General features: G+C 37.8%; 1 protein-coding gene across 1 annotated transcript in view; it reads right to left on the bottom strand.

Annotated features, from left to right (window-relative positions):
- Positions 1-21,330, bottom strand: part of NBAS (NBAS subunit of NRZ tethering complex) — a 363,692-nt gene that overhangs the window by 214,595 nt on the left and 127,767 nt on the right. The window contains exons 22-23 of the mRNA XM_065891748.1: positions 11,929-12,012; positions 4,747-4,900 (exon numbers count right to left, since the gene is read on the bottom strand). Coding sequence (XP_065747820.1) covers positions 4,747-4,900; positions 11,929-12,012 — 238 coding nt within the window. The remainder of the gene's footprint in view (positions 1-4,746; positions 4,901-11,928; positions 12,013-21,330) is intronic.

Here is a 21,330-nt window from a genome sequence, read left to right as displayed (position 1 = left end):
TGAGGCAACATAGCTATTCTAGATTTTTTTCAGAGCAGGGGATGCAAAGTTTTCTAAAGAGCCAGACAGTGAATATTTTAGACTTATGAGCCCTGTCACACTTGTTCAACTCTGCCACTGTAACAGAAAATCAACACAGGCCATACTTAAATGAATGGGTGTGGCTGTGTTACAGTAAAACTGTACTAACAAAAGGAAGCACTGACAAACCTTGCTTTTGATTATGATTGAGGTGGTGTTTTTTCTTTGTGCTATGCTGACTACCCAGGTTCCGTTGAGTAAAGTGATTTCTGAACTGCTCCCACTTATTTTTCCTTCTTAAGAATCAGATAAGGACAGGAGGATCTCAAATATTATTGGGCAGTAGGTTATCTTTTTATCACTTACTTTCATGCTTGAGTAACCTGAAGCTACTGTGGTAAAGGTACTCCTAGATTCTAAGCATGTACCTCTGTCTTCAAAGCTCATGTTCTTTCCTTCGGGCATGTGAAAATTTTTTGGAGGCTTCTACAATCTGTCTTTTTGCTCTTGGAGTTTCTGCAACTGCAGATAACCTATCTGATGGTCCCTTGCTACATTCTGGCCTTAGGTCAACTCATTTCTATGAAGAAGTTAACAAATGATATCATTTGGTGATACACATGTGAGTATGTCCTCTTATTAAAAGGAGACTCCCAAAACTGAAATGTCTTGAACAGACAGAGAAGTACGTTTCTAATTATATACTGAATATACCATGTTAAAAAGTTAGACTAGATTTTAGGAAAAGGCTACCTTTCTAATCACACTTTGTATGTCTTCTTTATCTACTCACAAGGCAAAGTTTGAAAATATCATTCTTCTCTTTTCTCTCTGTCATATTTGAGTTCCTGGAACTGGCAAAACGTAACCATGAGTGCCTGAGGCAGCTTCCTCCCAATGTCCCCTGCGTGTTCTGCCACTGTCTCCACTGCCTTTGGAAACTGGAGGTGACTCAGCACTGAAGAATCTTACTGACTCTTTGCATGACTTTGGCGTAAGAAAAAGTGCACATTCCTCTGTCTACCCCTAGCTGAGCCTATGAACAGGGACTCTGGATCCAGTCTACCTGGGTTCAAATCCTAGCACCCTTACATGCTAGGTCTGTGACCTTGAATGACTTTTTCTTTTTTCAACATTTTCACGCCTCAGTGTGAGTATATATGACGGGAACAGGAAAGCACTAATCTCCTAGGGTGACAAGGATTAAAGGAAATCACATATGTAAAGTACCTATAACAGTGCATGACAGGATGTGAGCACCGCATGGAATATTAGTTGCTATCATAATCATTATCATCAACACCTCTTTTCAAAACTTCTCCATAAATGCTTTCGCCTGTTATTTGTCAGATTATCTGTCCTTTCCTTAGTCTTCTACCAACATTTCTCTTTGTATCTTTATTACAGAACTTAAAAAAGTTATGTTTAATAGTATATGACTTGAATGCTTGCCACTCCCATAAAATTCAGTGTCTTAGGACAGAAGTCATAATGCTCTCTTCCTCATCTCTTTTATCACAGGGCCTTAGAATGATGTTTTCTCATATACTGTACATCAGCTAAGTGTGAAATAAATAAGAATGCAGGAACCCTCTTGCACTGTTGGTGGGAATGTAAATTGATAGAGCCACTATGGAGAACAGTATGGAGGTTCCTTAAAAAGCTAAAAATAGAATTACCATATGACCCAGCAATCCCACTACTGGGCATATACCCAGAGAAGAACATAATTCAGAAAGACACATGCACCCCAATGTTCACTGCAGCAATATTTACAATAGCCAGGTCACAGAAGCGACCTAAATGCCCGTCAACAGATAAATGGATAAAGATGTGGTACATATATACAATGGAATATTACTCAGCCATAAAAAGGAATGAAATCAGGTCATTTGTAGAGACGTGGATGGATTTAGAGACTGTCATACAGAATGAAGTAAGTCAGAAAGAGAGAAACAAATATCATATATTAACGCATATATATGGAACCTAGAAAAATGGTACAGATGAACCGGTCTGCAGGGCAGAAATAGAGACACAGATGTAGAGAACAAACGTATGGACACCAAGCAGGGGGAAGTGGTGGAGGAGGTGGGGGTGGGATGAATTGGGAGATTGGGGTTGACATATATACACTAATATGTATAAAATAGATAAGTAGTAAGAACCTGCTGTATAAAAAAAATGAAATTCAAAAATTCAAAAAATAAAAAATACAGGCAGAGGAGCTGAATAGACATTTTTCCAAAGAAGACATACAAAGGGCCAACAGGCATATGAAAAGATGTCCAATATCACTAATAATTAGGAAAATGCAAATCAAAACCACAATGAGATATCACCTCATGCTCGCTACAATGGCTACTACCAAAAAGGCAAGAAATAACAAGTGTTATATCTAGAAGTTCAGCTAAAAACCACGAAGTGCTCAGACAAAACTGATCCAAACAGAACCCCTTCTCTTGTTAGCCAGAGACAACAGTAAACTACATGTGTTTGTAAACTCCTGTAAAACAAAGATGCCACTGATCTTAAGAGATATCTGCTACACAGTATACAACCTACACGTGCCTGTACAAACTACCAAAAATGTACCTCTGTGACTCACTTAAGAGCTTTCTTCATCAATTATTTACAGGTGAGTTTCTCCTGAATCAGCGAAGTAATAAATAATGCCTTTGCTTAACGTGACCGATATGAACTGGTCATTTCCAGATGTGTGATACTGGTCTCAGACTACAGTTCTCAATGGGAGCAGAACTGTCCACCAGGAGGCGCTCCGAAAATCTGAGGAAGCATTTCTGTCTTTCCCAAGTATTAGTGGAACTTACTAACATTCAAGGGTGGAAGCCAGGGATGACAGACATTCCACAGTGTGCAAGGCAGTCCCACACAAACCACCTTGTCCTAATCCCTGCCTACCTTCAAATACCCTGAAAAAAATATTTACCATGAGTTGTTCACATCCCAGACAGCAATTTGTAGTGTTTAATTCAATACACCTCAATCTGTCTGCAATGTCAGCTATCTTGTTCAAAGTGACTTCTCACTGACTTTCGTCACTTTTTTAGCGTACTCATGACCACGCGTTTACATATTTTATTTATCCCATATACCACAGTGAAGTCATTATATTAATTTTTTGGAAATTATTTCTGTAAATACAGTATGCCCATGATTTTCCCATCAGGATAATAAGGAAGTATTACAAAATATTTGCTACAGAAAAAATACAATGGGTCTGAGAATTGAGATCCACTCTTTTGGATTAATTTATCTGCCTTTCAGTCATTAAGATTTGTGTAATTGTCCATTTTTATATGGACTCTATAAGAAATACTATGCAGAGACCTGTATTTTGTCTGGCTCTGCTACTATGTGTCCCTGAGCAAGCTGTTCACTTTCTTTTCTGTGGACCTTAGTTTGTCTATCTATAACATAAAGAATTAGACTGGATCCCCTCCAGAGATTCTTTTCATTCTGGTATCTTAGAATTCTAAACATTTTCAAATGTCCTTAGCCATCTTCAAAAACCTGAAAAGTCAATTATAAATATTCTTGGCCATCCTCTGAAAAGTTTGATCTATAATATTCCCATCAGCTACAGCAAATAATTTGTCAATTCTATGAATACTAAAAATAGAAATTAGATTAAGCAGAAATTCAAGAAGGCTATCAAATGCAGACACAGGGCTGTGCCAGATACACTAGGCAGAAATTTAAACAAGGGGGTTTATTCCTTCCTGCAATACAGCTGTTCATCAGACTTTCTGAAATCACCCTTCCTGACAAATGAAAAGCTGATTGTAGGACAGGAAGCCCAAAGCCAAAACTGCAAGTAGAATGAAAAAGACACCCACTGGCTGGACCCTGAATGAGATTTCAGACAAGATAGGGCGTGTTCAGGGTGGTATAGCCATAGACCTGAATGAGATTTCAAAGGCCATTCTGCCATTCTTTGCTCCGAATTGCCAACTTCTGTTCTCTAGGATGAAGACAACTTTTGCTTACATTTGCGGAGAACTCAACTGGAAGAATTTTTAATGTTCTCTCCTGTATATTTTATTTTTTATTACTGACTCCAGTGTAAGAACTCACCCCCTGAGAAAACCAAAGTACAGAAAAGGTAGGTAGCACGTCCAGAGTCACCAGGTCTATTAGCAGAGGAGTCCAGATTCCTATTGAGATCTCCTAAGCTACAATACAACCCTCATCTCTCTCTTCTACACCCCGCTCTGATGAAGCTATTACATATCTCAGTAAAGGCACATGGGAACTGAGGGAAATTAGGCTTGGACTTCAGGAGAGTGTTAGAAACAGACCCTCAAACAGGGTTCCTGGAAAGCAAAATAACAATCCACTGCATTCATGCAATGTCACAGGGGACTAATCAAGCATTTCTATGTTGATACAATCTTTCGACTTAAAATGGTATTAAGCCTATTAAGCATGTATATAACATCTGGATCAGTATGTACATATTTTGTAGCTTACATTTTAAAGAAAGGTTTTGAACAGCTTTTGTTATATGTATTTGCTCTTTAGGAATCAAAAAAAAAAAAACCACAAATGCTTCTGAAGCAAAGAATAAATGAATGAAAGTAATAAAAAATTTTCATTTCATCCCTTGCAAACTATTAATATATACAGGATCCCTGGCACTGCTGTCAGCAGCCAAAACATGCACTGAACGCTAAGGATCTGACACAGCACTGCCGGCCTCACCTGCAGAGCATAATGCTCTATTTCCTCCGCTCTGCTCTGATACCAGTCCATAACCTTCTCTACCGTAAGCTGGGATGTCCTGTACCTCAGCAACTCAGGCTGTGCAGTGTACAAGAACTCACTTTCATCTGGGAGACTCGGCTCAATCACCATTCTGCAAAGCACAAAAAGTACAATTAATAACTGATTGAAATGCTAGGGGAAATTATAATTTTGTGAAAGGGAGACAGAGACAGAGGTGTGGAGAGAGCAGTTACTGAGACTGCAGTATGTATGTACGTATGTGTGGGTGGGTGTGTTTATGTGTGTTTTCCTATATATATCTGTGCACTTACAAGATAAATGGGAAATTTGGGGGATGCTTAATTTAGTCTCCTATTAGTTTTCACAATTAAAAAAAATCAGAATAGATAATAAATCAAAAAAACTATGCCACAAATCAATCAAATAAGTATTAAATAAAATCAGAATCACCCAGGGTAGCTTTAAAATGCACATGGCTGGGTAACTGCCACAGGTCTACTAAGTCACAATGACCTGTGATGCCAGCCAGGCCTAGTTTAGTAAAAACACCCCCAGGTGATTCTGATCCAAATATAAATTAAGAAGTCTTGTTTTCCACATTCATAAAAATAAGAGGAAATATACCTTATTTTTGTTGATAATATAACTTCAGTAGGTATCAGCAACATAGTAATGCACTGAAATTTGCAAAATAAGGAATTACTCTATACTACGTGCCATCAAGAGTGAAAAAGAAACAACATCAAGAGGAAGATACCCAGGGAAAACATCACAGGGATCACAAAGTATGAGGAGTTTTTACGAGGACAATCCTGGCCAGTTGCCTTCAATGGTTAAGAACTAAAAAAATAAATCAATAAGTAAAAAATAAATAAAATATCCCTTAGGGATATTCATTCATCTAAAGTAAGTCAGTAAACGACAAGTGGTATAATTATTACTATTACAAGGCAATGGGCTTCAGAGTCAGAACTGAGGTGCAATTCCGTCACTGAAAGCTGTGAAACCTTGCATAAATTAGTTAAAACTCATCAAAGATTCATTTTACTCATATCAAAAATGGGAATAATACCATGCAAGAATATTCAAAATAATATAGATAAAGTACGCAGAGAACGCTGTCTGGCCCGGAGCAGGTACTTAATTTTTACTTACAGGTATTATTTCCATTGGAATTACTAGCACTTATAATATATGACCAGACCCAAAGCTGACAAATATTTGGGTGTTTAATCAACATGACTTAGACAACCTACTGTGCTTACAACTGGTAGTCCTTTACTTAACTAGACTCACAACCGTCATTAACATTCTGACCACAGTGATTCTTCCCCATCACTGCCACATAAAAGTCACATCCCTTCCCCTGAAATCTTCCCATTTCAGGGAAAAAATACCCATAAGCAACTTTGAGTTCCTTTGATACTTTCTTCAGTCCTTATCTATTTCCCTCAGCGCTGTTTCACAGAATGTAACCATTTTCTCCTTCTAGAAACATGCTTGTCTTTCGTTCCAGCATGTCATACTGTCGTGCCATACTGTCCAGCTATACAGGTCCCATCTTTCTGGCTGCTCCTTTTCAGTCTTCTTTGCTAGAATATCCTCCTCCAGCTGACCATTAAGTACTAGCTCTTCCAAATTCTCCAGCTCTCCTGTCTTCTCACTATACTCTCTCTAGGTCTCCCCTTCAATGCTACAATATAAATTGACCACCATATTTTTACACCTAACCCAGACTTCACCTGAAAGCTCCAAAATCGTCCTTCTATATGCTCTTAGATGTTTCTCAGGCATTTCAAATGCAACAACATCAAAACCGAATTCACGGGCTTCCCTGGTGGCGCAGTGGTTGAGAGTCCGCCTGCCGATGCAGGGGGAACACGGGTTCGTGCCCCGGTCCGGGAAGATCCCACATGCTGCAGAGCGGCTGGGCCCGTGAGCCATGGCCGCTGAGCCCGCGCGTCCAGAGCCTGTGCTCCACAATGGGAGAGGCCACAACAGTGAGCGGCCCGTGTACCGCAAAAAAACAAAAAACAAAAAACCGAATTCACGATATCGCGAGGTAATACAGTCTTTTATAAAACAGAAACATGATTATATCATCCCCATGCCTCCTTTTATAGCTTGTCATCTGCCTTAAAATATTCTAGCCTCACCTTGATTCCAATGTCACTTTTGTCCTGTATACTTCAACAATCCAGGTCTTATTTTCAGTCCTTAAAGGGGACCTCACCGTGAGCCTTTCAAATGGTCTTCCCTCTGCTTAGAACACTCCCTCCCCTCATTTGCCAAACTCACCCTCTGCTAAGCTAAATCCTATTCATCCTTCAAGTCTCAGATTTCATACCACTTCCCAGGGAAAACCTCCTTGACCTCCACCAAGTTTAGGTCTCCCTATTATGTGCTCCCAGTGGCCCCTGCACTTCTCTTTCAAAACACGCATCACACTGGTAATTTAGAGCAGCAGCACCTTTCCTGCTAGGTTATATACTTCATGAGTACAGAGGCTGCATGTTTTTCTTCCTCCAGTATTCTTGAATCTAGCAGAGGACAGAATTAATTACAGTAGACCCTTGAACAACATGGGTTTGAACACTGTGGGTTCACTCACATACAGGTTTTTTTTTAAAGTAAATACCATAGTACTACGCCATCTGTGGGTGGCTGAATCCACGGATGGGGAACAATGGCTATGGAGGGAGGGCCGATTATAAATGACAGGCAAACCTTTGAGTTCACAGAGGGTCGGCACCCCTAACCCCTGCGCTGTTCAAGGTTCAACTGTAAATGAAAAGGCCACGAGATATCCTATAACCACCCTTGTAGATACAGAGAGTCTGGTGATTGCCAGACATAGGGGTACAGGGTGGAAATAATCGTCAGGGGAGGTGGGGGAGGCAATAAAATCAATGGATTAAAAAAAGAAATGTCCTGGGAAAGTTTGTATCATCTTCAAAAGCATCTTTTCTTCTGTCAAACGTTTCCTAGCTTTTCGTTTTTATAGTTTTAGGAGTTCCAGCGCAGCAAGTTTTGCTTACAACTTAGCTTGCTGTGCTTGGTCTGAGAAGAAATGCCCTTACTCCTTTCATCTCCTTGTTAGCATCATAAAAAGGCACAGGCTAAGGAGAACTGGGAAGCATCAGGTGAAGGAACAGGGCTACTCTGTCAAAAGCACCATCTTAAACTGAGAGAACTGTGGGCAACGGGATCACACACCTTCCCTCCGCCATATCCACTGGCATCAACCTCCCACCTTTTCCAACTTATATCCATCCTCTATCTCTCATTACAACTGGTAATTGTAGACTTCTAGTTAAATAGGGCTGATACATACCATGCATTAAGCTCCACTTTTTCCTGAAACTCTACTGAAATGACAGTAGAAGATTTTTAAAGGGGCGAGGGGGTCACATAAACACTCAAGGAGGAACGGAGTATATGGAGTAAAAAGAAACTAAACCATTATCTTCCACTGAAGCAAGTCCACAGATAATGGCCAGAACTAAAAAATTCAAGGGGTAGCTAACAATTATGTTACTCAGAGATTGGAGTAAATAGCAGAACAATCCTTTAAAAGAAGTGAAAGTAGTTACTCCTGGAGATGGGTTTTGGTTGTTGCTTTTTTTTTTAAACAAGATTTGCAGAAACTTTTAAACGTGTAATCTATTTGCAACTATATACAACTTTAATAAAAATTTTCAAAAAATATTTTTTAAAAGCAAATAATAGCAAAAACACAGCAGGACATTCAATTGCTGTTACAATAAAAGCCATCGGAGAGAAAAAGGTAACTAAGAGTTACATATTCTATTAACTCAGATATCAAAAGTGAAAGATACAAAATGAAGGGAAACTGCCAACATTAGTGCTAACATGAAGAAAGCTTCCAAATTTCACTTGCAGGAAAGCTTCCAAACTCATTCTATGAGGCCACCATCATCCTGATACAAAAACCAGACAAAGATACCACTAAAAAAGAAAATTACAGGCCAATAACTCTGATGAACATAGATGCAAAAATCCTCAACAAAATACTAGCAATTCAAATCCAACAATAAATTAAAAGGATCATACACCATGATCAAGTGGGATTTATCCCAGGGATGCAAGGATTTTTCAATATCTGCAAATCAATCAGCCTAATACACCACATCAACAAATTGAAGAATAAAAATCATATGATCATCTCAATAGATGCAGAAAAGATTTCTGACAAAATTCAACAACTATTTATAATAAAAACTCTCCAGAAAGTGGGCACAGAGGGAACCTACCACAACATAATAAAGGCCATATACGACAAACCTACAGCTAGCATCATACTCAATGGTGAAAAGCTGAAAGCATTTCCTTTAAGATCAGGAACAAGACAAGGATGCCCACAATCACTACTTTTATTCAACACAGTTTTGGAAGTCCTAGCTATGACAATGAGAGGAAAAAAGAAATAAAAGGAATCCAAATTGGAAAAGAAGAAGTTAAACTGTCACTGTTTGCAGATGACATGATACTATACATAGAGAATCCTAAAGATGCCACCAGAAAACTACTAGAGCTCATCAATGAAACTGGTAAAGTTGCAGGCTACAAAATTAATGCACAGAAGTCTCTTGCATTCCTATATACTAACAATGAAAAATCAGAAGAGAAATTAAGGAAACACTCCCATTTACCACTGCCAACAAAAAGAATAAAATACCTAGGAATAAACCTACCTAAGGAGACAAAAGACCTGTACTCCCGAAAACTATAAGACGCTAATGAAAGAAATCGAAGAAAACACAAACAGATGGAAAGATATACCATGTTCTTGGATTGGAAGAATAAATATTGTCAAAATGACTATACTACCCAAGGCAATCTACAGATTCACTGCAATTTCTATCAAAATTAGCAATGGCATTTTTCACAGAACTAGAACAAAAAAATCTTAAAATCTGTATGGAGACACAAAATACTCCAAATAGCCAAAGCAATCTTGAGAAAGAAAAATGGAGCTGGAGGAATCAGGCTCCCGGACTTCAGACTATACTACAAAGCTATAGTCATCAAAATAGTATGGTACAAAAACAGAACTATAGATCACTGGAACATGACAGAAGCCCAGAAATAAACCTGGGCACCTGTGGTCAATTAATCTATGACAGAGGAGGCAAGACTATACAATGGTGGGCAGTCTCTTCAACAAATGGGAAAACTGGATGGCTACATGCAAAAAATGAAATTAGATCATTCTTTAACACCATACACAAAAATAAGCTCAAAAGTGGATTAAAGACCTAAATGTGAGACCAGACACTATAAAACTCCCAGAGGAAAACATAGGCAGAACACTCTCTGCCATAAATCGTAGCAATACAATACCTTTTCTGATCTGTCTCCCAGAGTAATGGAAATAAAAACAAAAATAAACAAGTGGGACCTAATTAAACTCAAAACCTTTTGCACAGCAAAGGAAACCATAAACAAAATGAAAAGACAACCCACAGGTTGGGAGGAAATATTTGCAAATGATGTGACCGAGAACAGATTAGTCTCCAAAATCTACAAACAGCTCATGTGGCTAAATCTCATCAAAACAAACTACCCAATCAAAAAATGGGCAGAAGATCTAAATAGACATTTTTCCAAGGAAAACATAGAGATGGCCAAGAGGCACAAGAAAAGATGTTCAACATCGCTAACGAGTAGAGAAATGCAAACCAAAACTATAATGATATATCACCTCACACCAGTCAAAATGGCTATCATCAAAAAATCCACAAACAGTAAATGCTGAAGAGGTTGTTGAGAGAAGGGAACCCTCCTACACCGTTGGTGAGAGTGTAAATTGGTACAGCCACTATGGAGAACAGTATGGAGGTTCCTTAAAACACTAAAAATAGAGCTACCATATGACCCTGCAATCCCATTCCTGGGCATATATCTGGAGAAAAACATGTCCAAAAGGATACATGCACCCCAATGTTCACTGCAGCACTGTTTACAATAGCCAAGCCATGGAAGTAACCTAAATGTCCATCGACAGAGGAATGGATAAAGAAGATGTGGTACATATATACAATGGAATATTACTCAGCCATTTGCAGCAACATGAATGGACCTAGAGATTGTCATACTGAGTGAAGTTAAGTCAGACAGAGAAAGAGAAATATCGTATGATATCACTTATATGTAGAATCTAAAAAGAAATGATACAAATGAACATATTTACATAACAGAAACAGACTCACAGACTTAGAGAATGAACTTATGGTTACGGGGTGGGGAGGAAGGGTGGAGGAAGGGATAGTTAAGGAGTTTGGGATTGACATGTACACACTACTATATTTAAAAAGGATATCCAGCAAGGACCTACGGTATAGCACAGGGAACTCTGTTCAATGTTATGTGGCAGCCTGGCTGGGCGGGGAGTCTGGGGGAGAACGGATGCATGTATACGTATGGCTGAGTCGCTTTGCGATGCACCTGAAACTATCACAACACTGTTAATCGGCTCAACTCCAATATAAAATAAAAAGTTAAAAAAATGTTTCACTTGCAATGACCGTACTACTGGTTAGGGCTTTTATTTAACATTTATCAGACAGATAGTTCATACACACAGTTTTAAAAAAATCCAAAGGCATAAGATGATTCATATCAAATGTAAAACGAGCAGGGAGCATTCACCAGACTTTGAGGAGTGCGGGATAAAGGGGTTCCAATGCTCCTCATCAGGAATTGCAGCCCCACACCTCATCTCCCACCCCCTTCTGTGGGACCTGATGCCTCCATGTTCTGAGGCTTTCCATGGCTAAGTCGTATAAAAGTGAAAATTAAAACTGAATCAAAAACAAAATTGCACACATATCATAAAAACAACTACGAAAAATATACCTGTATATGTCAAAGAGTAAAAAGGAATACCCCAAAATGAAAAGAGTTGTTCTACAAGGACCACTTGTAGAATAATTCCTTTGGAGCATTTAACATTTTTCCATTAAAAGAATTTTTAACGTACCTTGAGTAAAGTCAAGTTTTTTAAAAAACTTCACTCTAACTCTCAAGCAGGGCCACCATCAAATAAATGACCATCCACCAACACCACCTGCACAGGGCCTTCTATTCATCCAACCCACAAAGAAATGAAGAGCTTTCACGCTGGCTCTTTCTTACCTGCACTCCAACTCCTCACACCAATCTTTATCTCGGTGTTTATGTTCATGCCAAGGAATGATCATCAAGGAGTCACCGTCATAACTTAAAATTAAAAAAAAAAAAAGCATAAGTATTTAAAATACCATTACCTCAATGGCTGGCAACACAAGGAACATGATGCAGAAGTATCCCTATAACCTTAAACTTACAAGATTCCTGTTTATGGTATGATAAGTGGTACATGATACATATCATATACAATATGTAAATTAAAAATACCAAATTGCTGATTTCTCTTTGATCATAAAATGGTTCAAAAGAAAAGAAAAATTCAAAACAAAAAATTTGGCAAAAAACTAAAGGATGGGGCTTCCCTGGTGGCGCAGTGGTTGAGAGTCCGCCTGCCGATGCAGGGGACACGGGTTCGTGCCCCAGTCCGGGAAGATCCCACATGCCGCGGAGCGGCTGGGCCCCTGAGCCGTGGCCGCTGAGCCTGCGCGTCCGGAGCCTGTGCTCCGCAACGGGAGAGGCCACAACAGTGAGAGGCCCGCGTACCGCAAAAAAAAAAAACAGAAAAAATGAAAGGATGGTATGTGTATGTTTTCATTCACACATTCTAAAATACTTATCAAAAGTCCAAATTTTATGTTCTTAATGCTAACATAAATGGTCCCTTGCCCTCAAAAAGCTTATAATCTAAATTGCTGTGATCACAGAAATGTTCTCTAACTGTGCTTTCCAATACAATAACCACTAAGCTACATGTACCTATATTAACCACTTGAAATGTGACACTGATATGAAGAAAGAAACCTTTAATATTATTTCATTTTAATTAGTTTTATTTAAAATTTAAATAGCCACATGTAGCTGGTGGCTCCTATATTGGACAGCCTCGACCTAGAGGACAGGTAATAGCCACAGTGAAGAAATAATTCTGCAGGTAAAAAAATATCACTAACAAATGACAGAAGGAGAGTCTAAGAGGAAAAGACAAGTCCTCATTGGATGGAATTAAGAATAAATTAAAAAGGAAGAGTCAGGTAAAGACAGTAGAGTAACACAGCAGAGCAATGTGCTACGCACCAGGAGACAAGGGAAACATAAATGCATCCACCTGTTAACCATCTACGCAGTCTTTTGCACATGACTTTCTAAAGTGAAGCACTTCAAACATTACCTCTAACGTACCTTGTAGTCCTAATATTCCCTAAATCCATGAAAACAACGGAAACATCCTGAATTAAGAATGAAGACAAAAATTCTAAAAACAAATTTCAATTGCTTTGTTTTTACAGTTCAATAAAATATCTTATCTCATATTTGAGAATCAACAGTAGCACTTCCGAGAATTTATCATAGCCCCAGAGAAAGGGCTGCACTTTTGTACATTATGAGGTTATGCTTTGCAATTTCTTATCTTACTAAGTTATGAAACATGCCTTGCACAAAAAGTACTTCATAAGTGTTTAGAAATTATGTGACTAAAGAGATTAGTCTTCACGTAAAAGGGAACAGGAGGCCACCGGGCGGGGCGGGTTACAAGGAAAAGAGAAGCTAAAAAGATCTGGAAATGAGCAGGGCTAATTCATCTACCAACAGCATCCCCTTTAAAGTCATTATCATTGGTGCAAAGTATCCGAATTCAAAGTTCCCCATTAGATGTTCACAATAAGAAATGTATTACATCATATTTTTAAAACACAGTATTTTACCTGCTTTTTAGCTAGCATGTAATGTCCTAGCAAACTGTACCAGAGATACATTTTTGAAGGCCTGTGAGTTCACAGGTTAAAACTGCAGAGTCATGCAGACGATTACAGTGTTCACTACGGGTGCCCCTGTCACACTACTTCATTTGTCACCAAGTAAAAACTATTTTATTTTCTTCCACATCAGTATCTCATCTTTTACCACAGATCACTGAAAAGTAGAAAAGAAAACATTTGGATACCATGATGATAATAATGCTCACTCTTCCAACATGAAAATAAATTGTACCAATGGACTGAGGAACAAGGGAAAAGAATAACACACCAAACTATTCCTGCCTTTTCTAATTAAAGCAGACACGGTTCCACAAGCTACGCAAAATGTTTTCCAAAAAATTAAGAAAAACGTTATCACAAGTTGAGATTTGTATCTTCTATACCAAGTACGTATTAGATACAAGGATCGTTACTAAAATGATTAGTAATGGTGTGAGTCTCTCAACAAAATAACATTTATTTGGTATTTGAAGACCAGAAAATTGTAAAACTTTGTCAAGCTTCAGTAAACAGAAATGGGTAAGAAAACATGCCTACTTTTATCAAAACACACATTAAAGACAAGTTCTGCTCTGAGGCTCACTCCAAAAAGTAGGCCTAATAGAGTCCCAAGTTAATGATGCATTTTTGCTGCATTTTCAAGGCACAGCACAACTAAACGTTTCAACATGTTTCTAAATGTGCTGGTCGCCACTGATTTAATGATAAGAATACTAGTAGTAATATAAAAGGAACGGTCAGCAATAGCATAATCTTTACTATTTATTGATCTCTCACTACGGACCAGACAGGATGAAATGCTTGTAATATGTAATACCTAATTTAGTCCTACCTAACGTAGGTGATATTATCTTCCTTGCATTATAATGAGAACACTGAGGCCCGGGTTAACTTGCCCCTCCTCATAAAGTCAATAAATGACAGAGCTAAGGATTCAAACACAGCTCAACAGTTAGAATCCGAAGCTTACCCTTCTGGCTAGTAGATGGCCACCAGGTCAGACAGAGGTACCAGTTAGATTGTGCACAGCAGGTAGAGGGCAATATGAACCTTCCCAAATCTTAATTCAGACGACCCAATAAGGACCTTTTACATGCATATCTGAAGGACACATTTAAACTGAGATATAAAACCAATCTCGACACCATTAGATCACTAGTACTAGTCTCATGAACCTAAATTCTACCAAATATGGCTTCAACATCAAAACTTACATAAAAAATTAATTTACATTTGGTAGTGTATATATGTCCATGCCACTCTCTCACTTTTTTCCAGCTTACCCTTCCCCCTCCCCGTGTCCTCAAGTCCATTCTCTAGTAGGTCTGCATCTTTATTCCCATCCTGCCCCCAGGTTCTTCATGAAAACTTTTTCTTTTTTAGATTCCATATACATGTGTTAGCTTACGGCATTTGTTTTTTCTCTTTCTGACTTACTTCACTCTGTATGACAGATTCTAGGTCCACCCACCTCACTACAAATAACTCAATTTCGTTTCTTTTTATGGCTGAGTAATATCTCATTGTATATATGTGCCACATCTTCTTTATCCATTCATCTGTCGATGGACACTTAGGTTGCTTCCATCTCCTGGCTATTGTAAATAGTACTGCAGTGAACATTGTGGTACATGACTCTTTTTGAATTATGGTTTTCTCAGGGTATACGCCCAGTAGTGGAATTGCTGGGTCGTACGGCAGTTCTATTTCTAGTTTTTTTAAGGAACCTCCATACTGTTCTCCATAGTGGCTGTATCAATTTACATTCCCACCAATAGTGCAAGAGGGTTCCCTTTTCTCTACACCCTCTCCAGCATTTATTGTTTGTAGATTTTTTAATGATGGCCATTCTGACTGGTGTGGGGTGATATGTCATTGCCATTTTGACTTGCACTTCTCTAATGATTAATGACGTTGAGCATTCTTTCATGAGTTTCTTAAGGGCAGAATTTTTGCTTGTTTTGACTATTGCCATATCCTCAAAGCTAAAATAGTGCCTGACATTTAGCAGGCTCTAAAATAATGTGGCAACGGAATTAATTAACTGACAGCACAGCAAAGGTTTTTTTAGAGTGATCTCACGAGTATCACAAAAATTCAAAATTGGAATAGAGCAATAAAAGGACTTACAGATACGTCAAGGAGGTATATTTATATGGAACCTGTAGATCTGACAGTGAGAACAAGAACACTTTCCTGATATAGATTATTATCCCGATGAAAGAGCAAGCTATACTGGTGATGGTATACAGCTACAATCTAGATTATTTAACATGTCATATTACACTTATGGGGGAAAAGTGATTTCAGAATACATATTTTCCAAAATCTGACCATTTTTTACACTTCAAAATAATTGAGGGCTTCCCAGATGGCACAGGGGTTGAGAGTCTGCCTGCCGATGCAGGGGACGTGGGTTCGTGTCCCGGTCCGGGAGGATCCCACGTGCCGCGGAGCGGCTGGGCCCGTGAGCCATGGCCGCTGAGCCTGCGCGTCCGGAGTCTGTGCTCCGCGACGGGAGAGGCCACAGCAGTGAGAGGCCCGCGTATTGCAAAAAAAAAAAAAAAAAAAAAAAAAAAAAAAAAATAATTGATTAGTTCTATCATTACCATCTTTAATATACCCATATTTTAGCTACTTATTCTTTCATAAGGTAAACAGAATGATGGAATGCTTAATAAAATTCAGAGGAAAACGTTTTCATTAATTCTGTTCCCAACAAAAATATTACCCATGTAAATTAATCACTAAGTGGATTAGGTGAAAATGTGGTTAAAAAAACCTAGAAAACACAACTGTTCCTTCTAAAGAACTTTAGAAAGTTTGGTTAGTTGCAAAACTTACACTTTGAATCTAAAGTTCTATAAACACCAAATAACATTTACATACTTTTTTTTTTTTTTTTTGTGGTACGTGGGCCTCTCACTGTTGTGGCCTCTCCCGTTGCGGAGCACAGGCTCCGGATGCGCAGGCTCAGCGGCCACGGCTCACGGGCCCAGCCGCTCCGCGGCATATGGGATCTTCCCGGACCGGGACACGAACCCGTGTCCCCCGCATCGGCAGGCGGACTCCCAACTACTGTGCCACCAGGGAAGCCCTTTACATACTCTTTATTTCACCTTTTTCTTCTCTTGTTTCTATTTTGCTAGGGAAGACTTAGAAATTAAATGCATATCCCCACTAAAAAATCGAAGTACATGGTAAACTTAAATTATCTCTTTACAAAATAATGGCTGCTTTTGCTTAATTTGAGGATTCTTTATATTAGAGCCCTGCTCATTGTTTTATGGCAAACAATAAGCTTTGCCAGTCTCATCTGAAGGTTACATTTATCTGTCAGCAGAAAAGGAATGACTATAACAAGTTCTATTATGTTCAACTATTCTCTCACCAATTATTTCCCCCACTAAATATAAATGTTTTATTTCAAAAAAATTTTATCAGGAATAAGCTTACAAAAAGTTCTTTTATTCGTGTTCTATGCCTTGGAAACAAAAGGCTAAACAGACAGCGTATTACTACTAATTGCCACCTTTCATGCACTGGTTTTAAGATGTGAAGTTATATTTATTTCTGTTATTTAGCATAGAAGAAAATGTTCTGGAAAAGATAGGACAAAAAATAATAATAATTTGGGCCTACGTGTATAACTACATGTGATTACCATCACTGAATCAGTCAAACTTGATCAGAAACTCAAGGGGAAACCAATTAAAAAGCTAGCTATCACTCAGAACACCAAGTTTGAAAGAAAAAATTTAAAGACATCATAGTTCTCCTCCAGCTCAATGGGATTCAATTTCATTAATAAGTGACTTAGAAAATACAGAATCAGCTAATAAGATATCCTGAAACTTACCAGTATTCTCAGATGTTAGCAATGTGTAAAAGAGAAACAAGGGTAAAAAAAACAAAAAAACAAAAAAAAAACCCACCACACTAAGATCTGACTTCTCCTCCACTAATTTAATCTCTGGGACCCAGCTGCCTCATCTATTAGTAAATACTGTAATATTATGTGCCCAAAATGAAGATGGGACTAGAGCAATGTTTTCTTGAATTCTAATCCAGAATAACTGGAGCGTGCTCTTAGAAGTCTAACCTCTGTGTCAGAACTGTGATACCACCCTGCAGAAACACGTAATCTTGACCAAGCTATCCAATAAGCCTGTGCTTCAATTTCCTCATTAGTGAAATAGGAATAAGAATCTAAATTGGGGAAGGATCAAATTAGAACATATAAAGCCTTCAGAACCGTACCTCGTATACAGTAAAAGTTCATCCATCATAAAAAGCATCAATATTATTAATGCCACCAAGAAGGTTTTTCATGTGTAGTGAAATACAGGACATATGTGACTGACTGTCATTTCAAGATCTACTTTATGATAGATAGTAACACCATATTAAGAATCATATCAATGATTATACTTACAAATGCCTAACAATGGCAATAAACTCTGCTGACATCATACCGGGCATAAGGCACCTGGCCAATGCAACAAATAGTAACAAGAGAATTTGAGGAGCTGATTTACAAGGTAGTAATAAGTAACATTTTCCACAAGGCATCATCTCTCTCCCAAATGCTTACAATCAACTTTGAAAATAAATATTTAACCATGAGCAAAGGATGATTTGATTATTTCTAAGGAAAACTAGTCGTAAAATCATTAAAGTTTAAGGGAAAGGCACAAACTCCAACAGAGAACCACTGAAGAAATTTCCAGAAAAGTTAGTTATAAATAATTGAGAAAGGACGCTATTCACATAGGTGTTTAATGTCAACAAAACAAGGGGCAAAGGATGAATAGAGACATCAATGATATGAAAATTCCCCCCCAATACCACTACCACTATCACCCGCCCCTTGAACAAATGACTAATTTTGAAGAAGAGACACTGAAGGTCCTCAGAAAAATGAAGAATACCTATCCTCACTACAAGGAAAGTCACTAGGGAAAAAAAGGCATTCTCAAACCCAGTTTCAACAGCTTATACTTAAATAAGAATAAGCTAAAATGAATAACATCTTTAAAAAATCAAAACATTTATATAATAATTTTTATGACTGGGGAAATCAAGATGGCAGAGGAGTAAGGTGCTGAGCTCACCTGCCCTACGAACTAATCAAAAACACATCTATACATCTACAGGTGGAGCAACTCTAGCTGAAAACACCCTGGAGACTAGAAAAAAGTCGCTTCTATTTACAACCAAGGCTGTAAAAACAGATTCACACAGAGGTGGGCAGGAAGGGAGAAGAGATCAGGTCAGAACCTGTGTCCCTAGAAGGGGACACAGAAGAGGAAGGGGATATCAGAGAGTCAGGGATCCTCCCTAGGGAATGAGGGATTTGAGATACATGTTAGACAACCCAGCCCTGCGGTCCCACACCAGGAAGACAAGTCCCCTTAACTGTATTGAAAATCAGTGGGACTTACTTACTTAGAAACTGAGATATAAAATACGACCTCAAAAGCACAAAACATGGAGAGGGGATGAAAAAACGTAGATCTTTTGGAATGTGTCTGAACTTAAATGACTACCAGTTTGAAAAAAAGTAGATATAGCTATAGGTCAACATATATGAACCCCAGGGTAACTACAAATCAAAAACCTACAACAGATACACAAAATCTAGAGAGAAAGGAACACAATTATAACGCTAAAGGGAATAGACTAAAAGAAGAAAAGAACAGAGAAGAACTATAAAAAACAACCAGAAAACAAGTAACAAAATGGCACTAAGGGTATACCTATCAGTAGTCACTTTAATTGTCAATGGACCAAATGCTCCAATCTAAAGATACAGAGTGAAGCAACAAGGACCTACTGTATAGGAGAGGGAACTATATTTGATATCTGGTAATAACCTATAATGGAAAAGAATCTTAAAAAGAATATACATATGTAGCTAAACAATCACTGTGCTGTACACCTGACGCTAACACAACATTGTAAATTAACTATACCTCAATTTTTTAAATGGTTTCAAAAAAAAAAGATATAGGGTGACTGGATAGAAAAAAAAAGACATACCTATATGTTGCCTGCAAGAGACTTCAGAGCTAAAGATGCACACAGACTGAAAGGGAGAGAATGGAAAAAGATATTCCATGTAAACGGAAACAAAAGGAAAGCTGGTGTAGCAAACTCTTATCAGACAAAGTAGGCTTTAAAATGAAGTCTATAACAAAAAGACAAAGAAGGGCACCACATAATAATAAAAGGGTCAATCGAAGAAGAGGATATAACATGTGTAAACATATATGCACCTAACAAGGGAGCACCTAAATATATAGAGCAAGTATTAACAGACATAAAGGGAGAAATTAACAATAATACAGTAACAGTAGGGGAATTTAACCCACCACTTACATCAATGGACAGATCATCCAGACAAGAAAAAGAAATAAAAGGCATCCAAAATGGAAGGGAAGAAGTAAAATTGCCACTATTTGAAGATGACATGATACACATATAGAAAAGCCTAAAGTCTCCACCAGAAAAACTATTAGAACTAACGAATGAATTCAGTAAAGTTGCAGGACACAAAATTAATAGACAGAAATCTGTTACTCTTCTATACACTAATAATGAACTATAAGAGAAAGCAAGAAGACAATTCTGTTTAAATTTCACCAAAAAGAATAAACACCTAATAAATAAACTTAACCAAGGAAGTGAAAGATGTACACTCTGAAAACTATAAAACACTGATGAAGGAAATTGAAGATGATAACAAGAAAGGAAAGGTATCCCATGTTTATGTATTAGAAGAATTAATACTGTTAAAATGTCCATATTATCCAAAGCAATCTACAGATTTAATGCAATTCCTATCAAAATACCCATGACGTTTTTTACAGAACTAGAACAAATAATCCTAAAATTGATATGGAACCAAAAAAGACCCTGAATAGCCAAAGCAATCTTGAGAAAAAAGAACAAAGCTGGAGGTATCTTGCTCCCTGACTTCAGACTATACTATAAAGCTACAGTAATCAAAACAGTATGGCACTGGCACAAAAACAGACACAAAGATCCACAGAACACAACAGAGAGTCCAGAAATAGGCCCACACACATATGGTCAATTAATCTTCGACAAAGGAGGCAAGAATATACAATGGGAAAAAGACAGACTCTTCAGTAAGTAGTGCTGGGAAAACTGGACAGCTACATGTAAAAGAATAAAATTAGAACATTTTTTCACACCATATACAAAGAAAAATGCAAAATGGATTGAAGACCTAAATGTAAGACTGGAAACCATAAAACTCTTAGAATAAAACATAGGCAGGACACTCCTTAACATAAATCATTGCAATATTGTTTTGGATTTCTTTTGCAGAGGCAAGATAGGGGTAGAGGATTAAAAGGTACAAACTACTACTATTTATTACATAGCCACTTTATGTAATAAATAAGATATATGGATATATTGTACAGATAGGGAATTTAGCCAATATTTTATAGTAACTTTAAGTGGATTATAATCTATAAAAACACTGAATTACTATGTTGTATGCCTGGAACTAATATAATATTTTAAATCAACTATAATTTTTAAATATTTCCTTATATTGTTTCATTTCACCATCAAAGAATCATTTGAATTAAGATATGGTCTTGCTATCTCAGTAAAA

Source organism: Phocoena phocoena, chromosome 14 (assembly GCF_963924675.1).
Source record: "Phocoena phocoena chromosome 14, mPhoPho1.1, whole genome shotgun sequence".
Classification (NCBI taxonomy): domain Eukaryota; kingdom Metazoa; phylum Chordata; class Mammalia; order Artiodactyla; family Phocoenidae; genus Phocoena; species Phocoena phocoena.
Note: the sequence above shows the minus strand (reverse complement) of the source record. Positions and strands in the feature narration are given on the sequence as shown.